Below are 19,997 nucleotides of genomic sequence, written 5' to 3'. Positions count from 1 at the left end.
GATTCAGCCGAATACCGAACCGAATCTGAATTTGCATATGCAAATTAGGGACAGGAAAGGAAAAAGTGGAAAAAAATTTTCTTTTGTAACGAAAAAGTCATGTGATTGCTCTACCCACCCCTAATTTACATATGCAAATTAGGATTCGGTTCAGCCCGGTACAAGGATTCTGAATCCTGAAACCTGCTGAAAAAGGCCGAATCCCGAACCGAATCCTGGATTTGGTGAATCCCTAAGGGCTCTTACTGACGAGCGGTTGTAGCTGCGCTCTCCTGCGTTCCGTTTTTCTGCGTTCAGCCGCAGGGGAGCGCAGGAATAGACGCATTACATTTTTTCCAATGGGGCTGTACTCACACAGGTGCGTGTAGGCGCCGAACGCAGGTTGAGACGCAACATGCAGCATTTTTCCTGCGTTCGGCGCCTACACGCGCCTGTGTGAGTACAGCCCCATTGGAAAAAATTTAATGTGTCTATTCCTGCGCTCCCCTGCGGCTGAACGCAGAAAAACGGAACGCAGGGGAGCGCAGCTACAACCGCTCGTCAGTAAGAGCCCTAATTGTGACCTCCAATTACAGTTGCACTTGCTCCTGTCCAACCATGATGTGGTGTGATCCCACAGCAGGGTCAGACTGGGCCCACCAGGACTGCTGCCTCAGGGGGCTCCCCTAAAACAGGGCCGGAACTAGTGATGGGCAGAGGCACCTGCCAAGGGTGCAATAATGGGGAGGTACTGGGAATGTACCTGTTAAAGGGTCTTTTGCCTACCCCTAGTCTAGATTTGCTCCCTTCTGTCACTTTCCATTCCCCTTTTCTGCTCTCTCCCTCCCCTCTGTTGCTCTCCGCTCCCTCCCGTTACATTGCATTTGCACGCAGATTTGCGGTCGTGAGTGCACAAACAGGGGGGTCAGTTGTGTGGTGAGCATGGTGGCCGGCCATGTTGCCTAGGTTGACTTGACCCAGGCCTTCCTTCCAGCAAAGACCCCTCTGGGTCCCCTGATTACCACGCACACCCCCCCCCCCACACACACACACACCCACACCAGTGACAGGTTTGTGCAGGGAGTAGGTCTGGACTAAGAGCTGGGGGCCCACTGGGGTTTTCCCTATGTCCCACTGGCCCAGTCCAACCCTGTCCCCCAGTGACCATGAGGGGATCCATTGGATGCTCACCAGTAACCATAATCCAAAAACTGGCAATGGAAAGGACAAAACTCTGAAGATTAGGGCTGAACGACACACTTGATTTTGTGGGTCGGATTTTAACCACAAACCCTGTCCTGCAACACCACGAGATTCTTTTGGATCCTACAAAACCTGATCCCCACAGCTGTCATATTTATAAAGTTGTGTTTTGGTGATGCCTCTACATACAACGGTCAATGTATTTCCATCAGAACATTTTTAAATATCCGTTAGATGCCGCTAGAGATTATCTGATTGGATGAAGAAGACGCAGCAGTTCCCTTCTGGCTAGTTGTGTGGTGTCAGATCTTTCATGTAGTTTTCACATCAGATTTTTCTATCTGTCCTGTTATATATATTGTCAAAAAGCCGCTCCTGGTAACTTAAAGAGCAGAAATTCCGTTTTTTAAATCAGACTTCTAGTGCAGAGAGTTGAATTGCTTGGAAAGGTAAGCACCGGGTGTAAGTAGGGTTGCCACATGGCCAGTATTTTACCTGCCTGACCGGTAAAAATGATGGTTGATCCCAATGTTATTAATAGGGAAAAAAGATAAATATATATGAAGGCCAGTATTTCTTTTCCAAAAAGGTGGCAACCCTAGGTGTAAGGGGGAGGAGGTGCCATCTGAAAAGCTACTTCAGGTGGCAAAAACCCCAGAAACATCCCTGGTAGGGTTGCCACTTTTTCTGGAAAAAAATAACGGCCTCCCTATATATTTATCTTTTTTCCCTATTAATAAGATTGGGATCAATCATCATTTTTACTGGCCAGGCTGGTAAAATACCAGCCAAGTGTCAACCCTACTCAGGGGTGGGCAACAGGGCGCTGCTGCCACCTTTTCGGGAAAAAATGTCGGCCTTCCTATATATTTATCTTTATTCCCTATTAATAACGTTGGGATCAACCATCATTTTACCAGCCAGGCGGCAACCCTAGCCTGGCCATGACTGAGACAAATTGAGAAACTTGCCCCAGGTAGCAGCAGCACCCGAGTTATTAGGGGGGACAAAGTGTTACACTAGGGGTAGGCACAGGCCCAGCACCCCCTCATTGTTGCACCCTAGGGAGGCCACTGACTCTTCCGCCGACCCCTAGCTCTGAGCCTCTGGCCCTGCTGTGGTTGGCTGGGTATTTGCACAATAGAATGTTCCAATAGAGCACAAGTTGCTGGAAGGTCCCTAAGCTCGTCTATATCCAGTAGTACCAATATAGGGGGGTTAGCATTCAGAAACAGGCGGGATGGCGGCTTGGAGAGCAGTGCAGCCTGCAGCAGGCAGGAGGATAGTACTACTGGAACGGGGGAAGCCATGGAGACTATAGAATACACAGCACTAGACAAGGTTTGTAGCTCGTGCATTCAATCGCCCTGTGTCTTTAATGTGCGATCCGCGAGCGCCCTCTTTCGGTCACTTTAATGAACCTCGTGTCGAAAGGTTTCCGAACTACAATTCCCAGTGTGCCTCGGGAGAGCACTTCCGGCGCGCAGGCCAGTGGAAGGGAGAGAGTGTGGGGGAATCCTGTGACAGGAGAGAGGCCAGTGAGGGGCCCGGCTCATGCGCTTGGCTCGGTAGGTAACGGGGAGGGGGACATGTTCGTGCAGGAGGAGAAGATCTTCGCCGGGAAGCTCCTCAGGCTCCACATCTGTTCCGTGGATGGGGGCGAGTGGCTGGAGGAGGTCACGGAGGAGATGTCGGTGGAGAAGCTGAAGGAGAAGTGTCTCAAGCACGTAAGGATCTTGGGGGCTGCGGAGGGGAAGGACTGGCAGCAGCTGTAATAGGGCCCCCAATCCCTTCCACTTTACCCGGTGTCCCTTCCACTCCACAGACCCCACAGGGTGTCTCTTAGACTCCATACGCTTCATAGGGTGTCCCTTAGATTCCATAGACTGTTCAGGGTGTCCCTTCCACTCCATAAGCTTCACAGGGTGTCCCTAAGACTCTACAGACTGTTCAGGGTGTCCCTTAGATTCCATAAACTCCACAGGGTGTCCCTTCCACTCCATAGTATGTAACTGGCTTTCTTCTCCATTTCATAGGGTGCACATGGTGTAACAGGGTGTACTGGGGGTTTGGGTTCCACATTCCCACTTCCCAGTTGTATCGAATGTATTGCTTACTGTATAAATTCAGCCCCATGTATAGATTGTAGAACTGGTATCACTGTCACTATGGAGCTGTAGGTGTTGCACAGGTGAATCTCAAAGCCACTGACAGGTGGTGGGCAGGTGCATATTACTACACTGCCACCTTTGTGCCTGACATAGTCGGGTATCACTCCCACGGCAGAGGCTACACTTGGAGAAAATGACCATGAGGTGTAAGGTGGTGGCACAGTTAGGTACTGGCAGGACAGAGGCTACGCGGGTGTCAGGTCCTGGGTGAATAAAAATTTCATGGCACCCAGTTGAAGACTCCCATAAAATAAGAAGCAGAATGTGAATTATTTACCAGCGTGTCTCATACCTTTTCTTTCTGCGGAGCAAGTGCCCGGGATGCTTGACACTCACAGGCCCCTTTAACTGGCAGAGACCACACATCTCACTGCTGATTGGCTGCTATGGGTGCCTGTACTGGTGCCATGTCAGCTGCTGGCGTGTGGCCCAATGATTAAGCACTATGTGCCCATCCGGTAGCTTTTACCCCATGCTGGGCAGGGCTTGTCCTGTCAGACATTGGAACTTACAGGAATTTCCCTATTGGCCATTTGCCTTCCTTAATACAGCCAATCAGATCTCATTCTATTTATAGGATTCAGGGTGGGGCTGCTTGTGTCTTTCACTGGTATTTATAGCGCCAGAGCCTGACCCTTCTTGGATCTCCCCCATTATATTGATTCCTCCCTCCTGAGACACAGAGCTCAGCTTTGTCATTGCTTGCAGTATCCTATAGTCACTCAGAATCATGGGAGTTGTAGTTCATGGACAGAGAACAAGCCATGAGTTCTGCTGCTTTCATTCATGTCTATAAATACAAATATACAGTATATTATATATATGTGTTCTGGGCACAAGATAATCTATATTCTCATACTGTACTGTCTAAGGGAATATGGCAGCTCCTTCATACTGTACCAATAAAACTGCCTGCACATTTTTCCTCTGTGAGTACCAGACAGCAGTATAATTATACACAAGTCATGCCAGTAAGTGTATATGACATGACACGTGTGTTTACAAGAGGAAAAAGAAATGAAAGCAAAACTCGAATAACTTGGATACAGTCACTCTTTCAATGGCACCCCCTGTCTGGGTGGAAAGAAGCTTGCAATCTATTCTTCCATTGCTCTGGTCTGGTCTGTCTGTCAGTGTTGGTGGGATCAGTTGCAATGTTGCTGTTGAGGTGAGATCAGTTAGTTTCTCAGTGTTGCTATCTGTCAGTTTGCTGCCGCCAGTAGGTGTGTAGGTGTCTGACTAACTAATTGGTTGTTGGGGGCTGCGCATTTTGGCACATTAAGAACATCGCTGTTTGTGTTTCTGTCATTCTCTCCGTGTGTCAAAGCCAAAAAGTCCCCCCTCCCAGTAAGAGTGAGAATGAGCCGCTGTCACTGTTTTTTTTTTTTATCATAACGTGTATTTAAATTCTTATTTATCCCCTTTATAACTGATATCTGCAAATATTATTGTTTTTCTTTTCAGTTTCAGACAGTCCAGCCATTATCTACTTTACTGCAGCCCACAGATCTCCTGTTGTGTTATAACAGCTTATTGAGCCAATGGCGTTTCACTGACCTGGCCGTTTTCAGCTCAGTGGGCATTAATTACCCCTATGAGCAAACTTAGGGGGCCGTTCCTGCTGAATTGTGCTCAGTACAGGGGAATACCTATGCTGACATAGTTGTATGGGATCTTTCTGTACAGGCTATAAGCAACTTAGGGGGCTGTTCCTGCTGAATTGTGCTCAGTACAGGGGAATACCTATGCTGTCATAGATTTATGGGATCTCTCTGTACAGGCTATGAGCAAACGTAGGGGGCTGTTCCTGCTGAATTGTGCTTAGTACAGAGGAATACCTATGCTGTTATAGATTTATGGGATCTCTCTGTACAGGCTATGAGCAAACTTAGGGGGCTGTTCCTGCTGAATTGTGCTTAGTACAGGGGAATACCTATGCTGTTATAGATTTATGGGATCTCTCTGTACAGGCTATGAGCAAACTTAGGGGGCTGTTCCTGCTGAATTGTGCTTAGTACAGGGGAATACCTATGCTTTCCATAGTTTTATCCGATCTCTCTGTACAGGCTATAAGCAAACTTAGGAGGCTGTTCCTGCTGAATTGTGCTTAGTACAGGGGAATCCCTATGCTGCCATAGTTTTATCCGATCTCTCTGTACAGACTATGAGCAAACTTATGGGGTTGTTCCACAATTGTGTTAGAACAGGGGAATACCTATGCTGGTATAGATTTACAGTATTTATATATATATATGTAGATTTCCTGCAGAATTGTGAATAATGTAGTGTAATATTAGAACTGGAAGGGAGTGACACATATTCACATAGCAGCACTTTAAAGAGGATGTTAACCCAAATATAGAAAACATTGCCTACGTTATATAAAATATAATTCTAAGCAACGTCCCAATATCAATTCATTCTGAAATGGGTTTATAATTATGTGTATAAGTCATTGCTTTTGTCTGTCTGTTCTTCTTTTCGGGAAACCTGCTGATTAACAGACCTGGGAAGAATAGTAATAATGTGCTACGGGTTTATTGACCCTTTAAATCAGTCACACAGGGAATCCGATACTTTTGGTTAGGGAAAGGGCCTGCAGCATGTTCCCCAACGTGGGAATATTTATAACTGACATTAACATTATCTGGGAGCCCGAGAGGGAAGCATTGTGGGAAGAGTTCTAAGGGCTGGCATAATGCTTGGCACAGGGCAGAAGCAATGGGAGCCGGGGAGGAAAGCTATTGTATTTAATGGATAAAAGAGCACCTGGGAATTAGGGGAGAACATAAACTGATGTCAAAGCTGAAGGCTGCGCCCGGCTAACACAAGCCTCTCCCACAACTATTAAAGCTCTTTTACGGGTGCTCAGGGAAATGTATTGGAATCTTTCGGCTGTAACAATGGGCAGGCTCCTTAGAGCGACACGCATGTAAATCGCATTTTACCCATTTAGAAACCTATTGCTGTTTCCTGTTTTTAGTGTTTCCACGGCAGCTTGGAAGATCCAAAAAGCTTAACCCATCACAGGCTGGTCCATGCCTCTTCTGAGCGGGTGCTCTCTGAAAGCAAGACGGCGGCTGAAGAGAACCTTCAAGACAATGGTATGAGCAACATGGCACCTTCTGGGCCTCTTATCCCATCAGTTTATCGACCACTTCTAAATCTCCCTCTGTCTCTCTAGATGTCCTGCTGTTGGTCAAGAAGAGACCACCGCCTCCACCACCAAAGATGGCTGAAGTCTCTGCTGAGGAGAAGGTAAGATGGCTTGTTTAAAAAGGACAGTTGTGCGCTAGCAAAATAAATGAAGGAGCAGGCACGAACAATGCCTATGTTATTAATAAACAAATCGCTGTAATGTTAATTAGCTCTATGCCACCCCCTCGCAACTTTAAATATGTAGATTATATTAGCAAACGATTGGCTGATTTTACTTATGGAATTGTTGTACAGTGTTATCTAAGGTTTTGCTTTGCGTTTGACAGAGGAAGCAAGATCAGAAAGCTCCAGATAAAGACGCCATTCTCAAGGCAACAGCCGACCTTCCGGCTCGCAACACCGACCGCACTGTGGCTCACCACAACATGAGAGATGTAATTTGTGATTTAATTGTGCATTGCTTGAAAGGAACAGCTTCACAGCAGCGGAGGAGTTAATTCACTACAGTTTAGGGTTCTGGGATTGGGCATGACTATGCACTAGCCATTTTTTTTCCTTTAAGGCCCATTCCACTTGTTGATAGGATTCTCGTCCCAGGTGACCAATGTGTAATACCTTTGCTTACTTAATGAACACATTTATGAGACACAGAAATAGTTAGCATGCTTGTTTAGGAAAGATGGGTGTTTTTATTACCTTAAAGGGACACTGTCATGGGAAACCATGTTTTTTTTTTTCCAAAACACATCTGTTAATAGTGCTGCTCCAGCAGAATTCTGCACTGAAATCCATTTTTCAAAAGAGCAAACAGATTATTTTATATTTAATTTTGAATCTGACATGGGACATATTGTCAGTTTCCGAGGTGCCCCCAGTCATGTGACTTATGCTGTCACATGACCAGGCAAAATGACCTGAGATGGCGCCTACACACCAATATTACAACTAAAAAAAAAAAAAATACACTTGGGTTAGGAATGAAATTTTACATGGTATGAATGAATTATTGGCAGCCTAAACAGTGTCATTTAGAAATATATATATTAGGGATGCACCAAATCCACTATTATGGATTTGGCCGAATCCTTCAGCCTAACTGAATCGGAACCCTAAAGGCAATCTGTCACACTAGCTACGCTACTATTAGTTTTATTGGTGGTCACCAGTGTTGTAGTTCCAATGGTGAGAAGGGGGGCCTAGGGTTTTAATAGCCCCTCCCCATTCTCACCTATGGAAGTTATGCATTTTGAGACTGATCTTTTCCTATTTGGTTCCTTTCAGTTTCAGACTGAGCTCAGGAAGATATTGGTGTCCCTCATTGAAGTCGCTCAGAAACTGCTGGCACTGAACCCAGATGCAGTTGAGCTGTTCAAGAAAGCCAACGGTAAGCACCTAGGGAGGAGCAGTGTTATTCCTGAATATTTTTATTCCAAGTGCCAAAACATTCCATGGTGCTATACAGTAGAGGAAGGGATTTTGTGGGGGTTATCCCCCAAACAACTAATGGGGGATACTAATTGAACCCTTCTGCCATTATTACCGTTAAGTGTTTTTGTTTTAGCCATGCTGGACGAAGACGACGAGGATCGGGTGGATGAAGTCGCACTGCGGCAGCTTACGGAAATGGGGTTCCCAGAAAGCAGAGCTGTGAAAGCCCTCCGCTTAAATCAGTAGGTAGTTTCAGTTTTTGTGTGACTTGCTGATTGGCCTGGCCGGCTAGAGTGTCCATTGGCCACATCAACAGGATTATTTCATTGCAACTGTTTCTGAGATCCCATGGGTAGCAGCCATCATACATATAGGAGGGAATCTCAGTGACCGTAAAGCAGCTGTTTAACAGGACACCATTCAGCTCAAAGGCAGCCCCAGTAAATCACTGGTCTATATGTGTTTGAAGTAAGGCCCTTCTCTGGATGAGATGAGATGGGATGATTGTATCTCTTTAAAGGAGAGCTAACCCCCCCCACCAAAAGTTCCCCCTAAACTTACTGGAATTGCCCCCCACTCCCTCCCGCGATGTGCATTAGTTTAAAAAAAAAAACCTTAAAAAATCTGAACCTTAAATAAGTGCAGCGGAGCTCCCAGTCGCCATCTTCCGGCTCTTCGTATTGTCTTCAGGTCTCTACGCAGACACAAACCTACGGAAACATCTGCAGTTGGGCCAAGTCAGGAATCAGCTTCAAATGCGCATGTTCAAATTGGCGCTGACCATTAAAACAATATGAAGAGCTGGAAGATGGCGACCGGGACTTCTGCTGGGCTTCTCTGCATTTAAGGGTCAGATTTTTTTATAAATAGGTTTTTATTTATTTTATTTTTTTGAAGTCGCACTGCGGCAGCTTACGGAAATGGGGTTCCCAGAAAGCAGAGCTGTGAAAGCCCTCCGCTTAAATCAGTAGGTAGTTTCAGTTTTTGTGTGACTTGCTGATTGGCCTGGCCGGCTAGAGTGTCCATTGGCCACATCAACAGGATTATTTCATTGCAACTGTTTCTGAGATCCCATGGGTAGCAGCCATCATACATATAGGAGGGAATCTCAGTGACCGTAAAGCAGCTGTTTAGCAGGACACCAGTCAGCTCAAAGGCAGCCCCAGTAAATCACTGGTCTATATGTGTTTGAAGTAAGGCCCTTCTCTGGATGAGATGAGATGGGATGATTGTATCTCTTTAAAGGAGAGCTACCCCCCCCCACCAAAAGTTCCCCCTAAACTTACTGGAATTGCCCCCCACTCCCTCCCGCGATGTGCATTAGTTTAAAAAAAAAACCCTTAAAAAATCTGAACCTTAAATAAGTGCAGCGGAGCTCCCAGTCGCCATCTTCCGGCTCTTCGTATTGTCTTCAGGTCTCTACGCAGACACAAACCTACGGAAACATCTGCAGTTGGGCCAAGTCAGGAATCAGCTTCAAATGCGCATGTTCAAATTGGCGCTGACCATTAAAACAATATGAAGAGCTGGAAGATGGCGACCGGGACTTCTGCTGGGCTTCTCTGCATTTAAGGGTCAGATTTTTTTTATAAATAGGTTTTTATTTATTTTATTTTTTGAAGTCGCACTGCGGCAGCTTACGGAAATGGGGTTCCCAGAAAGCAGAGCTGTGAAAGCCCTCCGCTTAAATCAGTAGGTAGTTTCAGTTTTTGTGTGACTTGCTGATTGGCCTGGCCGGCTAGAGTGTCCATTGGCCACATCAACAGGATTATTTCATTGCAACTGTTTCTGAGATCCCATGGGTAGCAGCCATCATACATATAGGAGGGAATCTCAGTGACCGTAAAGCAGCTGTTTAGCAGGACACCAGTCAGCTCAAAGGCAGCCCCAGTAAATCACTGGTCTATATGTGTTTGAAGTAAGGCCCTTCTCTGGATGAGATGAGATGGGATGATTGTATCTCTTTAAAGGAGAGCTACCCCCCCCCCACCAAAAGTTCCCCCTAAACTTACTGGAATTGCCCCCCACTCCCTCCCGCGATGTGCATTAGTTTAAAAAAAAAACCCTTAAAAAATCTGAACCTTAAATAAGTGCAGCGGAGCTCCCAGTCGCCATCTTCCGGCTCTTTCGTATTGTCTTCAGGTCTCTTCGCAGACACAAACCTACGAAAACATCTGCAGTTGGGCCAAGTCAGGAATCAGCTTCAAATGCGCATGTGCAAATTGGCGCTGACCATTAAAAAAATATGAAGAGCTGGAAGATGGCGACCGGGACTTCTGCTGGGCTTCTCTGCATTTAAGGGTCAGATTTTTTTTATAAATAGGTTTTTATTTATTTTATTTTTTTTCTTCTTTACTAATGCACATTGCAGAGAGGGGAGGGGGCAATTCAAGAAAGTTTAGGGGGGTTTAGTTCTCTTTTAAATACCAGAAACGGAGAGATAGCGAGAACAAGAAGGACAGTGTGCCTGAGAAAGAGAAATAGCTGGTGCATATATGAAGCGCTCATAGCCTTAAAGGTACGGTTCAGTGTAAAAATAAAAACTGGGTAAATAGATAGTATGTGCATAATAAAAAATGTTTCTAATATAGTTAGTTAGTCAGTCAAAAATGTCATGTATAAAGGCTGGAGTGATTAACATAATAGCCAGAACACTACTTCCTGCTTTTCAGCTCTATAACTATTAGTTAGTCAGCAACTTAAAGGGGGGCCACATGGTACATAACTGTTCAGTGAGTTTGCAATTGATCCTCAGCATTCAGCTCAGATTCAAAAGCAACAGATATGACCCATGTGGCCTCCCCACTCAAGTCACTGGTTGGTTACTGCTTGTTTACCAGGATAACCAATCGGTGGAAACCAAGAGAAGTAGTGTTCTGGCTATTATGTTAGACATTCAGTCACTCCAGCCTTTATACATAACATTTTTGCCTAACTATATTAGAAACATTTTTTATTTTGCAGTCTGACTATTTACCCAGTTTTTATTTGTACACTGAACTGTTCCTTTAATAGGAGTTTAAAAGCTTATGCAAAATGAAATTCATGTAAAGCAAATGATTTATAGACACAGCGGGAGCAGTCAAGCTGCCTCGTGATCAATACGAATAATACTTGGTCTTTTAAGCGTAAGATAAGGGTAAATGGAACTAGAACCCATGACCCCTTTTTGCCGTTTCTCCTCATTATATTTGTATGTCAAATTCACAAAGGCAAGGCACCCAAAATACTGTGTAAAAAATTCACTGACATGGTTTCCTCTCTCCTTAGCATGTCAGTAACGCAAGCCATGGAGTGGTTAATTGAGCATGCCGATGATCCCACGGCCGACGCACCTCTCCCATGCGAGAATTCCTCGGAGGCTGCAGGGGAAACAGAAGTGAAGCCAGTGCTTGGAGCCAGCGCAGACGACCCCAAGGATGAACTCACAGAAATATTTAAGAAAATCCGCAGGAAAAGAGAGTTCCGTCCAGACCCTCGTGTAAGCAAGTGTGTCAGTGCCCTGCGGGAAACATTCATGGGTTGGATATTGATCATTCAATAGCACGAATAATTGCAAAATGCACCACTATCAAGTTTTATTGCTAGAAGACATTTTCAGTCACCCAGACTGCCCAAGAAAATTGGGGCATGTAACTGCCAGCTGAAATGGTAGAGTAGACAGAAAAACATTCCCTAAGTAAGACTTCTTTGTATGTTTTTATTTATTTAAATGTTTTTATTTATTTTTTTTACTCTTGCAAGCAAGTCACTTACAGATATATGATTAGTCAAATAGCAATTGCAATAAAACCGATACAGATTGGGAGTTCAGTGTTGTAGGAATTTCCAGACAGGTACTTATCCACAATTCCAATTTTATATCCAATATCTTATCATGTAGCTTTCCAGGATCTCCTCTTGTGTTATGGGGATTCCAACTGCTCTTGTTGCGTCGGTAAGAGGTGGGGCTTAGTACAGTCTGTAAAAAGTTAGAATGTCGTGAATAGTTTGCTGAAGGGGCTTTATCGTCTGAGTAGAGATCAGTGTTAAATTTGCGGAACATCTCTGCTATCTTTAACGTGTCTTTTGTGATGTGTCCCTTTGAGTCACATATGGCATGTATAGAATGCTCTGTGTTGTAATCTCTTCGTTTCCTGGGCTAGCATAGTGTGGGGTTTATTTGCATACTCAAAATACTTCTGTTTAGTTCTATTTAAGGCGAATGCAGTTGGTTTATTCGGTGCAGGTTTGCTGGAGTGGGGGTTTGTTTATGTTGGACTGTCAGAGTGTGTAATTCCTCTGTTATTAATGATTTGTTCTTTTTTGGCTCTTGATGCTATATCTATCAATACTCCCCTCACAACCACCTAATGGGCTTCCCATCTAATGGCTAAAGAGGTATCTTTGGGGTTGTTGTCTCTGAAGTAGTCTGTCAGGACCGTTCTTACGGTTGTACATTTAAAAAAAAGTAGCCTCTCCCTCTTATTGCGTCCCAGAGCTCAAAAATAGCCTCTACCATGATCTGACCATGAGTCTGACACTAGAGCTATCTGGTTTGAGTTGGTGAATAAGAAGTCAATGCGTGAATATGAGTTGTAAACTGTAGAGAAGTATGTGTAATCCCTGTCCAAGGGGTATTTTTCCCTTTCATATGTCCACCAGTGCCATATTTCTTACGTGTTTTGTCAGCTGTTTAGTATCGGATGAAAGCTCTGGGGTGTGCTTTGCGGATATCCCTACATCTATTCAGGTTGTTGTGCAATATTGTGTTGATATCCCCCCCCCCAACTGCCTTCTCTCAGCTTTGGCAGCTTATCCAAAAAAAATGTTGTCTTGTTTTTTGTTTGGTGCGTAAGCTGAGACCATAATGACAGTTAGTTTTGTAACAATCCTGGAACTATCACATAGCGGCCCTTCTGGTCTACAAGTTTTCTCTGCAGTTGGACTTTTAAATGCTTGTGGATCAGGATTGGATTTTGTGTCACCATTAGAGAAATAACAATTGGGGTATCCTTTACTCATGTATTTCGGATATGAGCTGCAGGAAAAATGGGTCTCTTGTAGTAGGACCTCGTCTGGTCTCATTTAAGCATAGTCAGTAAGCGCCATTTTCCTTTTATTTGGGCAATAAAGCCCTGTCACATGTGCGATAACACTTTTCAGTGAGATGCGTGAGTCTGTTTATGGCCCTGGGTAGGGATGGGGTTATAACCATGACATTTCCAACTTTTGGTAATGTGGGGAGGGACCCTGAGTTTTACAGTATGTCAGGGTATTGTGGTGCCCAATAGTGGGGTACAGGTTAGTTTGCATCCCCAGATACAGTGGTGAGGCTAGTAGGCTATCAATTGGGTAAGCCCAGCCCCGATTGTAAGCAAAAATAACCATAAAAACAAAAATTAAAATAATTAAGAAACGGAAAGATCTAACTAACACGAATGTCTTAACTGATAGATCTGGAGGTCTACCATGTGGGTCTGAAGTATCTTGCCCAGTGCCTAGATCTCTTGTCACTGGATGGGCGGATGGGGTCTGTTTCCTCAAGAACCTTATTGTCAAGGGGATGGTGGGGCCTTTGACGTAGAGTCCTGCAGTTCTCTCTTTTTTGTGCTCACAATAGCTTTAATTGGCTCGCAATAGCTTCAATTGGTTTACCGTCCCTCAGTTTGCATTTCAGATTTAGTCCTTGTCAAGTTCGGCTGTTGGGGTGGACTCAATGGCTGTAGAGGTGAGGTCTTGGCTATGTTTCGTCTTCTGCTGTCGCTTCCTGTTGCCCTTCTTGGTGATGTCTGTCAGGTCTCTCATCGTATATGTGATACTGTTGCAGGTGAAGATGAATTTGAAAGGGAAGCCCCACTTGTAGGGAATGTCTTTGAGGCGTAATGCCTCAGTAAGTGGTTTCAACCCTCGTCTCTTTTATAAGGTGAATGGTGCTATGTCCGTGTAGAGTTGAAGTTTGGTTCTGTCCAGTTTAATTGGGCTTTCTCTGACCACTTTAAGGATTGCTTCCTTTGTGTGGAAGTAATGGAAACGCACGATAATGTCCCTGGGGAGGTGCATTGTTCTTCGGTCTCGCTCTGAGTGCTCTTTGGTCGCTTCCCTGCAGGTTTGGTAGTAATTGTTTAAAGTACCCTTTTAGGAGTCCAATTGGACTGTTTCAGGGACGTTTCAGATGCGTACATTGTTCCTTCTGGAACGGTTATCTAGATCTTCTTGTGACTCTTGAAGCTCCTTGAGTTGTAGTTGCAGATCTTGAATTAGTGCTTTTGAGTTGACTAGTCTCTCTTGGATGTCCCCGTGGTCCTGGGTAACTGTCTGGAATCTTTGATCCATGGAGGAGAGTTCGGAGGTAATCTCTGTCAGTGAGTTTCTGAGTTCTGCCTGGAATCCGCACTGTTTTAGCTCTTGGATGTCTTTCGTTGTGCAGGGGCATTAGTCGACTCTTGGTTTGGGCTCCCGTGGGTTGTTTTTTGTTAGTGGCTCTGCTTTTAAAAAAGTCTGTGCTTTACTCAGCAGAGTTTGCTTTATTTTTGCTTCATTCTGGCTGTAGTGGGATTCTAACCTAGTAGAGCGCTGAATATCCAGGCTGTTATCCCTTCCTCCACCACGATAGGAGACTTGTGCTCTGTGCTGCTCTGGTTGCTGCATGGATCGGGCGGGGTTCGGCTCTTACCCCTACATTTGTCAGGGTTGCTAACTATGTCAGGGACTTCCGCTGAGTATAGTAATGTTGTGCTCCGTTATCCACTTCTGCTCTTCTCTTGAGTCTTTCTGTTTCAGGTGCGTTGACCCTAGGTCTTATATGTTTGTTTGATGCTGATTATAGCTCGTTTGCTTGCATTTTGGGTTGAGGGGGAGTGGAACTACCAGGTTATGCTGCCATTTTGTTCAGCGTTCAAGCCACGCCCCCGACTTCTTTGCATGTTTGATACCAAAGCTGCCACTTACATTTCTGTCTTCTTCCTGCAGGCTGTTGTTGCATTAATGGAGATGGGCTTTGATGAAAACGAAGTTATTGATGCCCTGCGAGTGAACAACAATCTGCAAGACGCCGCCGTACGTGAATAGATGTTTTGCTATTTCCAGTGACTATAAAACCTAATATATAGAGCAGAATGAGAAAAATTGGAAAATAGGAAGGAAATGTTTTGGAATGTGCTTTTCCTCTTGTTTTTTGAGTCTTGTTTTATTTTAAAGGAACAGTAACACCAAAAAATTAAACTGTTTTAGGGTTAGGCACTGACAGATTTGGGGAGATTAGTTGCCCCAGCCACAAATCTCCTCTTCTTCAGGCGACTAATCTCCCCAAACTGCCTCCAGCCGGCTAAAATGTCAATCGCTGGCGGGATGGCGATCAGGGCGATTCGTTTTCCGAAGTCGCCAGGGGAGGCAGTTTTGGGAGCTTAGTCGCCCCGAAGAAGATTAGATCTCCCTAAATCTGTCTGTGTGCCCTGACCCTTAAACTAATGAAAATATATTGTACTGTTCTCCTGTGCTTGATTGGCTGCCCCCATGGCTACACAGCAGCTTGTTTATATACACAATAGCCATGTTTCTGAACCACAAAACAATTTTAACAATGCAGGGCAGTAGTTCATCTATTTTCATTACCTTAAAGGAGAACTAAACCCCCCCATGGCGATAAGTCCCCACCGGCCCCCTCCGCTGCCCCCCTCCCTGCCTCCCCCTTAACCCTGAATTCTGTCCCTTCTAGAAATAGCCACTGCACATGTAGAGTGAGCACGGCGGAGCTCACGGGCGCCATCTTCTTCAGTTAATCTTCGTGTCTTCTTCCTCTCTTTCGGCGCATACGCAGTTGTCACAAACCACAAGATTGCTCCAAATGCGCATGCGCCAATATGCCACTCACTTCACGAAGATTAGAGAAGAGAAGAAGATGTCGCCCGCGAGCTCCGCTCTGCATGTGTGGTCGCTATTTCTAGAGGGGACAGAATTCAGGGGTAAGATTTTGCTGAGGGAGGCAGGGAGGGGGCCAGCAAATGGGGGGCAGTGGGGATCACCATGGGGGGTTTAGTTCTCCTATTAAAGCACTTTTCATTTTTTTGATGTTACTTTTCCTATAAGAAGGTGGGATGATTAGGGTATATGCTGTGTGAATGCTTTATCATTCTATTAGCCAATATCCTTTTGTGTGTCTGGACAACTAGCTTCCAACTCTGGCTGAAGTTATAACTCCCAAACGGCCCCATGACTCCTGTGGGTTCAATTGAATTGGCCATGATCTCATGTGCAGAGAGTAGATTCATTTCATGGAATTAACCCACTGGTACCCAACTGCATACACACACTGAACACCAGGCTATGTCCAGCGCTTCCTGGGCAACTACATTACACTACTTACACCTGCAGGACTGCTGTCTTTAGACGTGGTAGTGCTTGTGGGTAGTGCGTAACAGTTGGACTCATGCTGTGATTAACATACAGAGCAATGTATCTGCTTTTGGGAAACAGACTTGTGGGGGCAGAAACCTGTCTAACCAGCGTTTGTTGCTGCAGTGTGAGTGGCTGTTGGGTGACCGGAAGCCATCGCCGGAGGACTTGGACAAGGGGATTGAAACGACTAGCCCGTTATTTCAAGCCATTCTCGATAACCCTGTAGTACAGCTAGGCCTAACTAATCCTAAAACACTGTTAGGTAAGTACCGCTTTGTTAACAGTATTGCTTGTTTGTTTTCTTCCACCTAGTGAATTGCCCATCAGCTGTGTAAGGTCAGAGGTGTAGACTGAGATAGGGACACTTCCACGGCCCCAAGCAGAATGGAACACTGAGTAGTGGGTGTGCCAGGTTGACTCTCACTATGTTGAATGGGTGTCAGGAGATCATTTCATACTGTACCTCGTGAAAGGATCAGGCCACTGATGATGCAAGCGAGCGTCTTAATCAGAGTTCATGTTTCATGATGGGTAAAAATAAATGTAGTTGGTCCTGGAGCTGTGCTGTATCATACATGTCCTTAATGGGGAACTTGTCTAAAGATCGGCTTTTCACTTGCTTTTCTGTAAAGTGAAACTTTTTGTGCTATCTGGTTACATAAGGTCACAGACCCTAGAAACAATGGTTCACCACGTCAGTTATTTTATTGCTAAGCAGTTTTATCTGTAAGCCTAACAACAAGGGAGAGGGGGGGGTCCTTGGCATAGTGGGGCTCAATACAAGTGTACCCACTGCCCTGATGACATAGTCTAGAATTTGGTTAAGGATTCAGCCTTTTTCAGCAGGATTCAAATCCTTGTGCCTGGCCAAACCGAATCAGAACCCTATTATTCATATGCAAACACCCCGGGCTGGTGCGACTATCAGCAGAAAACTGCACCGGCCTGAGGTTCTTCCAGCGAACACCACCAGTGATCCTCTTCTTCTTCCAGCTTGCGGCTGTGCATGCACAATAGAGCGAAAGTTCGAACTTTAGCGAAAAAGTCATTATGCTGCAAATGCGTCTGAAGAGGATCACCCCGTGCTGTTTGCTGGCAGAACCCCCGGGCCGGTGCAGGTTTCTGTTTTTGGCACCCCCAAGTATAAATTGCCTTTCCTTCTCCTTTAATGGCAAGAGTGCAAGCATCAGAAAGAAAAATAAATATCCCCCTGGTTGTACTTTTAGCAGGTGAGGTGTATGTCTCATTGAGGCTGTCATATTGCAGTACCACGGCCAAAGCAGGCAACATGGAAGCTCCTGTACATAAAGTCTAAATGCAAATACAAACGGAAGCTTTTCCCAAACCGTATTATTTTTGGAACTACTGCACCCGATATTCATGGCCTGACAAACTAGGCAGCTCTGAGCAAGTCCATCTGCTTCTTTTTTTTGCCGTCCTATCCCTTAACCTGGAAACACACAAACCAAAGGTGACATTACCATGGGCCCAAAGTCAAGGATTAGATCCAGATTCGAGTGTGCGGCTGCCGGACCAATATGTTAACCTAAAGGGGACCAGGCCAAAGGCTGAATTATTTATAATAGGCCAATGGGAATTCACCAAAAAAACAGCCGTTATCCAGTGTCACTTAGCTGGTCTCATGCAGCAGATATCTGGTGTCCAGTTAATCCACTGCTATATATACTTTTGCAAGAGAAGTGACCGAAGCCCCCAGCTTTCTCCCTAAACATAAAAGCCACTGACCCTGCCACCTTTTGGCCTCCCTAATCCTTAGCATTACAACTGCCAAGTCAAAAATAGAGACACTGTATATCATGTCTTGCCCTTCTTTGTGGACGCCTGTTAAAGTGTTTTGTTGAAAGATGGTCCAACAGTGCCAACAAGTACAGTGCTGGGCTAAATGGGTATAGCTGTTATTTTAACTCTGACCACTAGGTGTCAGGCTCTGTAAAGATAATAATCTATTTCCCCGTGGTGTCCCTGTTGTGCCTTCACTTTACACTCTTCCTACCCACTCTTTGTATTTGGAGCACTTAAAGGGGATGTAAACTCAAAAATTAAATTTATGCCTAATAAAATTGTTTTTTAGCCATTGTTGGCCTTTAAATTAGCTTTAGGTATAAATGTAAATATTAAACAGACCCAATAGGCTGGTTTTGCTTCCTGTAAGGATTAATTATATCTTGGTTGGGATCAAGTGCAAGCTACTGTTTTATTATTACAGAGAAAATGGAAATCGTTGTAAAAATTTGGATTATTTGGATAAAATGGAGTCTATGGGAGACGACCTTTTCATAATTGAAGCTTTCTGGATAACAGGTTTCCGGATAACGGATCCCATACCTATATATAGATATATAGTGAATAAAGTACCCCCTCTTGTAAAATATAAGGATATTATAAGTTACCAAGGAGTTTCATGACCATATAAAAACACGAGGCCGAAGGCCGAGTGTTTTTATACAGGTCATGGAACTCCGAGGTAACTTCTAATATCCTCATATTTTACAACTGGGGGTACTTTATTTATTATAATACACAAATTTCAGTGAGTCATGTGACAGAAATGACATCAGAACTAACCGTTTATAACTGATGACATCAGAACTCACCGTTTATAAGGATATAATTTACAGGATATTCATGGCTTTTGTGTATTATATATATATATATATATATATATATATATATCCTGTTTTATTCCTAGAATAACATTTCTGCATTCCTTTGGCAGCTTTTGAAGATATGCTCGAAAACCCATTAAACAGCACTCAGTGGATGAACGACCCAGAAACGGGCCCTGTGATGCTTCAGATCTCTAGGATTTTCCAAACCTTAAACCGCACATAGGACACTTCTCGGTTTTTGTTTTTCTACCACCCCCCACCCCCGACAAAATTAACAGCTTTATTGCCTCTTGGACTTTTTGGGGGAACTCACTGATGGGAGGGGAGGATACCAAAATCTTGCTGAGGGCCCTAACCAATAGTCACCTTTAGAGATGGAGAGGGAATACATATCACAGGACGGAGTGACTTAAAACAGCATTACTGTTTAAAGGGAAAGTAAACCCTGTTTTCAATACTACTTAAACTTGTGAATTTAGTTGCTTTTTTTGTGAATTTCCTTTCCTTTAGGTTGGATGGCAAGATAACCCCCCACTAAAACGTATTTAGGGTTGTGTTGCTACTGTTATGCTTTCTTAAAACGCAACAGGCAAGGCCAGAAAAACATGTTTAGAATGTGGTATTTAAATCCCCCAAGCATGTTGGCTGAGAGTTCTGTGCAAGTCACCAGCTTATCCAAGGGCACCGGGCATCCATGGGTTTGCTACTAATATGCTCCACAGTTTACTGGACAAAACAAAAACGGAATCAATTTATTTATTGTATCGATTTTATATCGTTTTTATCCAAGAGATGAATAATACAACTGCGCTCCTGCTGCGAGAGAGCAGACTTTTAATATTTTTAGTTTTTATGCAAATTCTTTTTCTGAGATCTATTCAGGAAAGGTTCTATTTTTATGGGAGGGAAGTGCATGGCACCAATCAGTTCCTCTGGGTTACACATCGGGTGAGACTGCGGTGCATTGCTGCCGCTTTCCTTAAAGGAACAGTAGCACCAAAAGTGCTTTAAAGGAATGACAATGTAGTGTTTCCCTGCCATTCAAGCACAG

At 44.5% G+C, this 19,997-nt stretch overlaps 1 protein-coding gene across 1 annotated transcript; it reads left to right on the top strand.

The window, feature by feature from the left end:
* Window positions 1-2,759: 2,759 nt before the first annotated feature.
* ubac1.S (UBA domain containing 1 S homeolog) lies at window positions 2,760-19,406 on the top strand. The gene is given in 10 exon segments (NM_001096280.1): window positions 2,760-2,909; window positions 6,337-6,457; window positions 6,538-6,611; window positions 6,839-6,946; window positions 7,794-7,896; window positions 8,074-8,182; window positions 11,211-11,421; window positions 14,892-14,978; window positions 16,440-16,578; window positions 19,054-19,406. Coding segments are annotated over 10 exon segments (1,206 nt in total). The 5' UTR covers window positions 2,760-2,771; the 3' UTR covers window positions 19,170-19,406.
* The last annotated feature ends 591 nt before the right edge of the window (window positions 19,407-19,997 follow it).

Source organism: Xenopus laevis, chromosome 8S (assembly GCF_017654675.1).
Source record: "Xenopus laevis strain J_2021 chromosome 8S, Xenopus_laevis_v10.1, whole genome shotgun sequence".
In the NCBI taxonomy this organism is placed as follows: domain Eukaryota; kingdom Metazoa; phylum Chordata; class Amphibia; order Anura; family Pipidae; genus Xenopus; species Xenopus laevis.
This window is presented reverse-complemented; position numbering and strand designations above follow the sequence as displayed.